The sequence below is a fragment of the Crocuta crocuta genome, unplaced genomic scaffold, assembly GCF_008692635.1.
Source record: "Crocuta crocuta isolate KB4526 unplaced genomic scaffold, BGI_CrCroc_1.0 scaffold267, whole genome shotgun sequence".
In the NCBI taxonomy this organism is placed as follows: domain Eukaryota; kingdom Metazoa; phylum Chordata; class Mammalia; order Carnivora; family Hyaenidae; genus Crocuta; species Crocuta crocuta.
The window spans coordinates 3,789,194-3,799,234 of record NW_027531899.1 but is presented as its reverse complement, the minus strand read 5'-3'; the positions used below and the strand labels follow the sequence as shown (position 1 = coordinate 3,799,234).

General features: G+C 49.1%; 1 protein-coding gene and 1 pseudogene across 1 annotated transcript in view; one reads left to right on the top strand and one right to left on the bottom strand.

Moving 5' to 3' along the window:
• Positions 1-1,512: 1,512 nt before the first annotated feature.
• On the bottom strand, positions 1,513-1,610 carry LOC144239766 (small nucleolar RNA U13; annotated as a pseudogene).
• A 4,358-nt stretch (positions 1,611-5,968) lies between these two features.
• The window catches only part of CAPNS1 (calpain small subunit 1), a 7,746-nt gene continuing 3,673 nt past the window's right edge, over positions 5,969-10,041 (top strand). The window contains exons 1-6 of the mRNA XM_077773827.1: positions 5,969-6,003; positions 6,982-7,015; positions 7,302-7,391; positions 7,543-7,600; positions 7,699-7,763; positions 9,955-10,023. Of these exons, the coding sequence (XP_077629953.1) occupies positions 5,969-6,003; positions 6,982-7,015; positions 7,302-7,391; positions 7,543-7,600; positions 7,699-7,763; positions 9,955-10,023 (351 nt within the window). The remainder of the gene's footprint in view (positions 6,004-6,981; positions 7,016-7,301; positions 7,392-7,542; positions 7,601-7,698; positions 7,764-9,954; positions 10,024-10,041) is intronic.

Below are 10,041 nucleotides of genomic sequence, written 5' to 3'. Positions count from 1 at the left end.
CGGTTCAGGTCATGATCTGGCGGCTTCATGGGTTCGAGGCCCACGTTGAGCTCTGTGCTGACATAGAGCAGCCTGCTTGGGATCCTCTTTCCCTCTTTGCCCCTCCCCCACTCACACTGTCTCTGTCTCTCTCAAATAAATAAATAAACTTTAAAAAAAAAAAAAGGACATGCAGACACAACCTATGCAAGGGTCTGGCAGCAGGGAGTCTGGGGAGAGGAGTGGGGATAGAGTGATGGTTTAATTTTTTTGTGTCTGGGATACAGAGTTCCTCCATATTTGCTGTGTCTGTGAAGGTGTTTCCAAGCAAGACTATCATCTGAATCGGTAGACTGACTAAAGCCAACTGCCCTCTCCAGTGCTTGGAGGCGTCCTCTAAATCTTTGAGGGCCTGAATAGAACGAGAGGCTGACAAGAATCATTTGAATTCTGCCCGACTGTGGCACTGGAACATTGGTCTTCTCCACTCAGTGGGACTTATACCATGGTACCCCTGGTTCCTGGACCTCCAGACCTGGACCAGGACTTAAACCACTGGCTGTCCTGGGCCTCCGGCTTGCAGACAGCAGAACACGGGAATTCTCAGCCGCCATGATAGTGTGCCAATTCCTTACAATAAATCTCTTTCTTTCCCTTCCTCTATATGTTCTATATATTCTGTTTCTCTGGAGAATCCTGACTAATACACCACTAAAGAAAGGGCAATGGAGGGACATTAGCCTGGATTCGTCATCACATAACTATTTAGCATCGACCATGCTTGGGTTTAGATGTGGTTTTGCCATCCCCTCAGGTAGGTGACACCACCTCTCTGAACCTCCACTCTCTCCTGGTAGTTCGTTCAGCAGAGTTGTGAGCAGCCCTGTGATACTTACTTGTACAGCAGTTACCCCAGCTTGGTCATCAAGGCCTCAGGAGGCATTAGCTGGGTTAGTTATGGCTATTGTCAGTTTATTCATTGGTGGCATTGTAACACGAGCATCGTTAAGGCAGCAAATTGTGATTAAAAGCATGAGCTACAGAGCCTGCCTTCCTGAGTTCAGATCTTTTTTTTTTTTTTTAATAGGCTGTATACCCAGAGTGGGGCTTGAACTTACAACCCCAAGATCAAGAGTCACATGCTGTACCAACTGAGCCAGATAGTCACCCCAGTGAGTTCAAATCTTGACTCTTGCACTCACTAGCTGTGTGTTCTTGGGCAAGTAATCCTGTCTCTCTCCTCATTGGCATATATAATAACAACTTCTACCTGCATCAGTCAGAATGGGCTAGGATATGCTGTGGTAACAAATGAGCCCTAGACCTTAGTGGACTAACTCCTCAAATTTTATTTCTTGCTCATAGAAACAGGCACTTGTCCTCTGTGCCATGGCTCAGTGATTGAACTAGCTTCCTTCATGTGGCACCTCTGTGCTTGCCTGACTCCCATTGTTGCCTAGGCAGGGGATGGGAGCATAGAGCATCCTGCATTGGCTTTTAAGTGCTACATTTAATTAATTATTTTATTTTTTACATCAGACAGGTAATGTGCCAATGTCACAACAAACTTTAAGGGTGGTGCATGTCACACAACGGTGTGAACACCCAATCACAACGCTACATTTAAAAGTGACATCCCTGGGGCACCTGGCTGTCTTAGTCTGTAGAGCATGTGAGTCCGAGCTGTTTGATCTCTGGGCTGTATAAGCCCCACACTGGGCGTAGAGATTACTTAAAAAATAAAATAAGGGGTGCCTGGCTGGCTCGGTCGGTGGAGCATGTGACTCTTGATCTCGGGGATGTAAATTTAAGCCCCACATTGGGTGTAGGGATTACTTAACATCTTTAAAGAAAATAATAACTAGGGACACCTGGGTGGCTCAGTCAGTTAAGTGCCCTGATTTGATTTCAGCTCAGGTTGTGAGATGGAGCCCTGCATTGAGTTAGATCGAGCCCTTCCACACAAACGTGGAGCCTGTTTGGGATTCTCTCTCTCTACCCCTCTCCCGCTTGTACTTTTCTCTCTCTCTCTCTCAGAATAAATAAATAGACATTTAAAGAAAATAAAAAGAAATAATAAAACAAAATTTTAAAAAAGGGAAAAGTGACACTCCCAATATTTCCATTCATATTTTATTGGCCAAAAGAAGTCCTATAACCATGCCTGGGGTCAAAAGAATCTGGAAGATGGTGGAAGACTTTAGTAATGCTTGCTGTACTATCTCATTGATGGAGCTGAAATTCAATGAGAAAACTCACACAAAACATTTCATTCATTCAACAAATATTTATCTTAGGTAAGGCATGCCAGGCACTGTTCTGGGAACTGGGTACACAGCAGTGAGCAAGAGGGACAGAAATCCCTTGAGGAGTTAATATTCTAGTGCGGGAGAAAGACAAGGACCTGGATAAACACATGAACTATACACTATGTTAGCAGATAATAAATGATAAAGGCAGTGTGGGGGTGTGATGGGGCGTGGGAGGGGTGAAATCGGAGGTCTGAAAGGACCTTCCTGAGACCACTATGTGTGCAGACTTGAGGCACTAAGAGGTGAGGCACTAAGGTGCAGCTAGAGAGGGCCTTGGTAATGGGGTAGCCGCCCTCAGGCGCACCAGGAAATGAGCTGTTTGGATATGGCCTTTCAACTGGGAACATCCAGGGTCACCTGCCAGTAGGGCTTCTTCTCACTTTCTTAAGGGGGAAGAGATGAGGTCACAGAGGTGACAGGACAGATCACTAGCATGGTGACTGTGGTGAGGGTTTTGACTTTTATCAGGAGAGAGGTGCAGCTAGGGGAGGGCTCAGTCAGGAGGACCCCTAGCTGACTCGGTATCACAGGCTCACGCTGCCTCTCTCTCTCTGTCTCAGAAATAAATAAAAAACATTAAAAAAAAAAAGACAGACATTTGGATATTAATAGCCTAGAGATGGAATTTAAACCATGCATGTGGGGGAGATCCTCTATGGCATTGGATCCAGAGGACCAAGGACTGAGACTTGGAACTTACCTAGGTTAAAAGGTCAGTGAGACAGACCTAGGTGACAATGAATGGGACAAGATGGCAGTGTGTGTTACAAGGAAGTATAAATTACAAGCAGGTGTCAGCAAGCCTCACCTAGTCATGGGTGGGGGTGGAGACTGGGAGCGCTTCCCAGAAGGGTGACTCCTGAGCGGAAACCAAAGCCTGAGTACATACATCACTAGGCAAAAAAGGCAGTGTCCCAGGTAGAGGTCACAGCCCATGCAAAGGCTGGCAGCAAGTGAGCCCTGGAGAGGGCAGACAGCGGAAACTTTCCAGTCTGGCAGGGAAGGGTGTGGTGAGAAGGGAATCCGGATTAATCATCACCAAAATCTTGGCATTAGCCAAGCCCAGGTTCACACCTGGTCTTGCCATCCTCTGTGACCTGAGGCGAGTGACCCCGCCTCCATTTCTCTCCTGTAAGTTCCTGCCTCACAGGCAAAGCTTGTGCAGAAACGCCTCGGCTTGGCTGCAACTGCAGTCTTTGTTGTGATCTTGTTATCTGAGCTATTATCATATTAATTACATTATTTCTTTTAAGTTTATTATTATTATTATTTTCAGTAATCTCTACACCCAATGTGGGGCTCAAACTCATGATCCTGAGATCAAGAGTTACATGCTCTTCTAACTTAGCCAGCTAGGCGCCCCAATATTAATTATATTATGGAAGAGTCAAATACATTAAGGTAGTGGTTAAGGTTACAGGCTAGGGAGTTTACGCTCAGTTTATTTGTAGAATGGAAATACTGAATACACCCCTTCTATAGGACTGTTATGAAGGCATATGAAGATATATATAAAGTGCTTAGGAGAGTGCTTGGCCTGTATTTTTATCAGTGTTATCTAAGGATGAGTCAGTTAACCACCTGACGAATCCAGGTGGGCTACCGGAGGGAACAGCAAGGGTTCACACAAGGGAACACACAAGGGAACACAGCAAGGGAACACACAAGATGATTACTCTTTACTAGGCGTTTAACCACTTAATTCTGAAGAGGGCATGGGAACCCTCACTCATTTTACAGATTAAAAATATCCTTGATTAAAAAAAAAAATAAAATCCTTGCTCAGAGCCAAAGAATCCGTTATTAAATGGCAGAGCCAGGATTCAAACTCAAGCTAAGCCAACCTGCAGGGGAGATTCTAAGGGCTAGGCTTGGAAATGTCTGGGAACCAGATTTAACTCCCTCCGAGGAGCCCTGAAGCTTGGAGGATGGAGCCTGAAAGCGAAAGGTCTTCCAAGGCTTCAGTCGCTATTTTTCCTGCCAGCTTCTGCATTCCCCCACCTCCCACTTCTTAACATGCTCTTGGTAACATCTACCCTCAAAAGCCAAGACGTGGCCAGAGGGACTCTTCTGTGGGAAGAATGAGGCGACACTTGGTGACCCTGACTCGAGATAAGAGGGTGCGGGAGGAGGTAGAGGCAGCTGTTGTAGGCGGCCAAGTCCTACCCGCAGTTTGACCGCCATTTGGGCGGCTGCAGGGTCCTGGGAAAGCCAGTCTAGCCTTAGTCCCGGCCCCAAATGCGGGCGCTTGTCCCCATCTATGGGCCATACAAAATTCAGGGTCTCCAGATGTTTTGTCGCGACAAGGCTAGGATAGGGACCGACTGCCAGAAGTCCCTTTTCCAGCGGACCGAAAATTGCACCCGTGGATGCGTGGAGACTGGCTTTGGGGCGAAAATTCACACTGCAACACTAGGGGGTGATCTTGGGCACGGCGACTGCAGTCCCCCCGGATTCCTTCACCAGAGATGGAGAATTAAGGGAAGACCTCAGACCTCCGAAGCCAGGGCGGGGTCGGAACCCACCGCTCAGGAAACGAGCAGGGCGGAGCCGTGGCGGCCACATCCCTTTACGTGGGGCGGGGCCGGCGCACGCACGCGCAGCTTCCATGCGGGCTCTAGGACCGCGCGGATGCGTGCTGGGCCGCCCCGCAGTGCTTAACCCGGTCCCGGCCGCCTGAGTCACGGGCCCCGCCCTACGGAGCCGGACGCGGCCCGAGGCCCGGGAACTGCACAGGCGAACGGACTGGAGGACGTGAGAGCGAGACGGTGAGCGCCCGATCTAGTTTACCCCTGTACTCTGTAATCCCGGCCCTTGCGGCCCCCAGATTCCACGGGACCCTTAAATCTAGGCCTCAGGGGTCTCCGAGACCCAGGATCTCAGATTTGAAGCCCCAGTCTGTCCGGCCCCCTATCCTGCCCCGGGGACTTCTCCAGGATCTAAGATACTAGCCCATGGATTTGAGAGGTACCCCACAAATTCTGCCCAGGGTGGGACCTCCAGAACCACGATCCTTGGATCCGTGCTCCCAATTCTAATAGGAACCCTGCTATTCCGGGCCCCGGGATTCACACCCACAATCTTAGACCCGAGCCCACAGAATCAGCGGTGACATTGCAGTCCCGCTGCTGGGAGTACCTAAACCCTCAAGCCCACATTCTGGATTTCCTAAACCCTGACCCGGAGGTCTCCATGTCGAGAATCTCTGATCGGCGACCCTGACCCGCCCAAGATCCCGAAGTCCAGGTCTGGGGCTCAAATCTCAGAATAGAGTGGCCGGACACGTCAAACTTGTGGCCCCCATCTTGAGAACCCCATCAGAACCGGGACCCCTACCCTTAATGATGCCTATGCATAGACTCAGTCCAGGGTCCCTCAAACCAGACGGAGATCCTTTGAACCCAGAGGGGATTTCAAACCCGATTCTCCTTCCCTCTCCCACTCCTCCGAGAACTACCTTCTTCCGGAAGCCCAAACCCCATCCCAAATGGACCCTCAAGTCCCAGTGGGAGGATAAGTTCCCGCCGGGAGGCCTCATATTACTCTCCCAAGTGCAGCTGTCAAAAATGCATATTTTTGTGGGGAGGGAGAAGGCTCAATGGCGATGCGGTCTTTTGACTCCTTTTTTCCCCTCAGGAATCTTAATTCGCAGCCATGTTCCTGGTTAACTNACTGCCATGCGCATCCTGGGCGGGGTTATTAGTGCCATCAGGTAAGGGGGGGCCTGAGGAGGGGAGGGGCCTGGTGGAGGAGGATGTCCCGCCTGCAAAGATTGAGGTAACCTGGGGACTGACATTCTTCGTTAATTAGGCTGGGCGGGACCTGGGCTGAGGCTAGAGTAGGGCCCCTCTCGAGGGGCGGACGGTAGTGAGGCTGATGGCAGTTTAGGAGGCGGGGCTTGGCATGGGCGGAGTCTTACTGTGGAGAGGACGAAATGATGGGACGCGGCTGGGCTTTGGGAGGTGGGGCTTAATGGGGCTGGGCGCGGCCCGCTTCCCGCTAGCCTGGAGACGGACGTTAAGGGGGTGGAGCCAATGAGGCTGGGAGTGGCTTCATGGGGGCAAAGTTTGTCTTAGGGTAGCGGCATGGCAGTCGTTGGGTCGGTGAGGAGGTGGATGCAGAAGAGGCCAAGGCCTAAATGAGATAGGGGAACTGTATCGATTGGGCTGGGTCCGGCTGGAAACTGACTGGTTTAAAACAGAAATACCTCCTAGCGGAGGTAGAGCAAAGTTGTCGTTAGGGGCCATTAAGCCCCTAACCTTGGCCACCTCACGAAGGGATGGGAACTCATGGAGCTGCGGTGGGATGTTGGGAAGACACCGGCGTTTAGGAAGCCATGGGATGGAGTAGGTTCCTAAGCAGAACCTTCCCGAGGAGGTTGGAGCCCCGGGAAGCTGGGGCAGCGCTTCTGTGAAGCAGCCCTCAAATGGATCTGTTGAGGTATCTGCCATAGGGCAGGTGTGCTCTGGCGGGAGTGGGGCCTACTCTGGGGGGCGGGCCTGTGGGTTTCCTGCCAGGTGCAACCAGGGTAGTAAAGATAGGGATAGGAAAGGACAAGGACAGATAAGCCAGTTTGAGGGAGCAGGTGCCGAGAGTATGGGTAGAGGGGTTGAAGGGTTGGGGCGAGGGGTCTGGCACCCTTTGGAGGCCCTGCCCTCTGGCGCTAACTCCCTGACTCCTTTCTCTTCAGTGAGGCCGCCGCACAATACAACCCAGAGCCTCCGGTAAGCCACCCTCCACAATCAAAGACCCTGCTTCTCACTCCAAGGCCTTTTTCAGCACCCATCCTTGTCCCTTTGTCCCTTTTATAAAATGTTTCTCATTTAGTTTCTCCCTTGCCATGTCCCCAAATTTAGTCATGGATCTTAGCTATACCCACTCCCTGTTCACTGACCACCTCTCATTCCTTTGATCATCCAGTCACCCAGCCCACTCTGACTTTCCCACATAGGGCTGTCCTGGCCAGGGCACCCCTCCCCCCACTTGCTCTGAGATCTCCTCCCTCTACAGCCTCCACGCACCCATTACTCCAACATTGAGGCCAATGAGAGTGAGGAGATCCGGCAGTTCCGGAGGCTCTTTGCCCAGCTGGCTGGAGATGTAAGTAACCCTGGGCCCCCATCCTTATCCTAACTTCCATGCCTTCCTTTGGGCTGCCTTGCACGCACACTCAACAACTGCAATATCCAAAGAATCCTCATTCTGACTCATGACACTCTTCCTTTTAACCATCTCTGACTTATCCCTATAGGACATGGAGGTCAGTGCTACAGAACTCATGAACATTCTCAACAAAGTCGTAACCCGACGTGAGTGATGGGGTCAACGTAGGGCAGGTTTAAAGTGATGGGTGCTGGCTGGAGTAGCTGTGACCTCTGACCTCTGACTTTCAACCTGTCTCCCACAGACCCTGATCTGAAAACTGATGGTTTTGGCATTGACACGTGTCGCAGCATGGTGGCCGTGATGGATGTATCCTTAGAGGCAATCTAGTGGAAGCCTTGGGTGAAGAAGGAGTTTTGGGAGCATGGTTGGGACAGTCAGGCTGCAGCTTTCATACCTACCAACATGGACATGCATATATCAGAACACATATGCACTACCACACACGCAGATATGTGACAATAAATAGTAACATCACCTGTCACAGCTGGCACTTCACAGCCATCCTGTTAAATAGGCAGAATTGTTATAGTCCATTTTATAGGTGAAGAAACAGACTCAGAGAGAGGCAGTCATTTGAAGTTATAAGAAACAGTAAGTGGCAGGATAGGCATTTGGACTCAGGTCTCTTAGGCTTGAGGATGCAAGTTTATTTCCTTCCTTCCTGCCTTCCTTTTTTCATTTATATTTATTTTAGAGAGAGAGAGAGAAAGCAGAGGAGAGGGGCAGGGGGAGAGAGAGAATCCCAAGCAGCCTCTGTACTCAGTGCATCTGACCTGAGCCAAAACCAAGAGTCAGACGTTCAGCTGATTGAGCCACCCAGGCTTCCCTCTTTTTTTTTTTTTTTTTTTTTTTTAAAGTAAGCAGTGCACCCAATGTGGAGCTTGAACTCATGACCCTGAGATCAAGAGTACCATGCTCTACCCACTGAGCCAGCCAGGTGCCCCAAGAACCCAAGCTTATAACTGTTGTAGTGTGCCCATATACATGTACATGTGTATACGGGCATACCCGTATCCATGAAGCTCTGTTCACAGGAACACATGCATGTTTACATATGAGCCAGTCATTAGCTAATCTTGGATGTGTGCACGCTCAGCACATAGGGAAAATGTAGACACACATGTATTATCATGTGATCACATACATGTGCTGCAGTTACATAATCTTGGCTGTGCCATTTAGCAAGGTTACTGAGCCTCTCTGTGCCTCAGTCTGCCTAGAAAATGAGGTGAATGATAATGGTGACAACTTGATTTGGAGCTCCACTCAAAGGTTTAGTACACTGCATAGCACTTAGTACTAAATGGTCTGTACACATTAGCTGTTACTATGACCTTCTGTAGATTTTCATCTCTGAACCTAATTCTTTCTCTGTGACTGGGGAATAATACTGGTACGGTGGTGTCTTAAGGATTTAGCGAGAAAGTAATGTTCCTGAGAAGCTTAGCACTGCCTGGCATGTGTTAGGTAACTTGATTAAGTCTTGACTGTTATTATTATTGAGAGTTTATCAAATACTACTTCCTGAGCCAAGGGCTTTATCTCATTCTGTTTTTATCAGAAGCCCAGCAGGTGTTTATTATCATCACCTTTCCTTAGAGTTCTTTTTTTTTTTTTTTAATTTATTTCTGAGAGAGAGAGAGAGACAGTGTGAGCAGGGGAGGGTCAGAGAGAGGGAGGTACAGAATCTGAAACAGGCTGCCAGGCTCTTAGCTAGCTGTCAGCACAGAGCCCGACACGGGGCTCGAACCCACGAACCGTGAGATTATGCCCTGAGCCAAAGTCGGACACTTAATGGACTGAGCCACTCAGGTGCCCCACCTTAGAGTTCTAAGACACCCATGTTTTTCACATATCCTGACATTTATGAAATTGAATTGCTATTACAAATTTTATAAATGAGGAGTTAGCAACTATTTTCAGGTGAGGAATTTATAGTTTAGAGAAGTTCAATATAATTCCCCATGGTTATGTTTAAACTAGAAATATGGGGCGCCTGGCTAGATCAGTTGGTGGAGCAAGCGACTCTTGATCTTGGGGTTATAAGGTGGACCCCCATGTTAGGTGTAGAGATTACTTAAAAGTAAAATCTTGAGGCGCCTGGGTGGCTCGGTCAGTTAAACGTCTGACTTTGGCTCAGATCACGATCTCACGATTCATGAGTTTGAGCCCCGCATCAGGCTCTGTGCTAACAGTTCAGAGCATGGAGCCTCCTTCAGATTCTGTGTGTCCCTCCCTCTGCCCCTCTCCCACTCGCATTCTGTCTCTGTCTCTCAAAAAATAAATAAACATTAAAAAGATAAATAAAATCTTTTAAAAAATGAACTAACCTATGTATGGATAAAAAGAAAAGTGAAACCATATCCAAGGTGGCATGACTGGGATGGGATGGGAGCTGGGGTTTTAGCCCAGCCCCCCCACTTGGTCATTATCACAGCGCATACAGTGCATCCCTCCGGGTACAACCATCACACTTTTCTTAACGCCTTTCCACCAGAGTGATACCACAGGCAAGCTGGGCTTCCAGGAATTCAAGTACTTGTGGAACAACATCAAAAAGTGGCAGGTGGGTGGGGGCCTCACA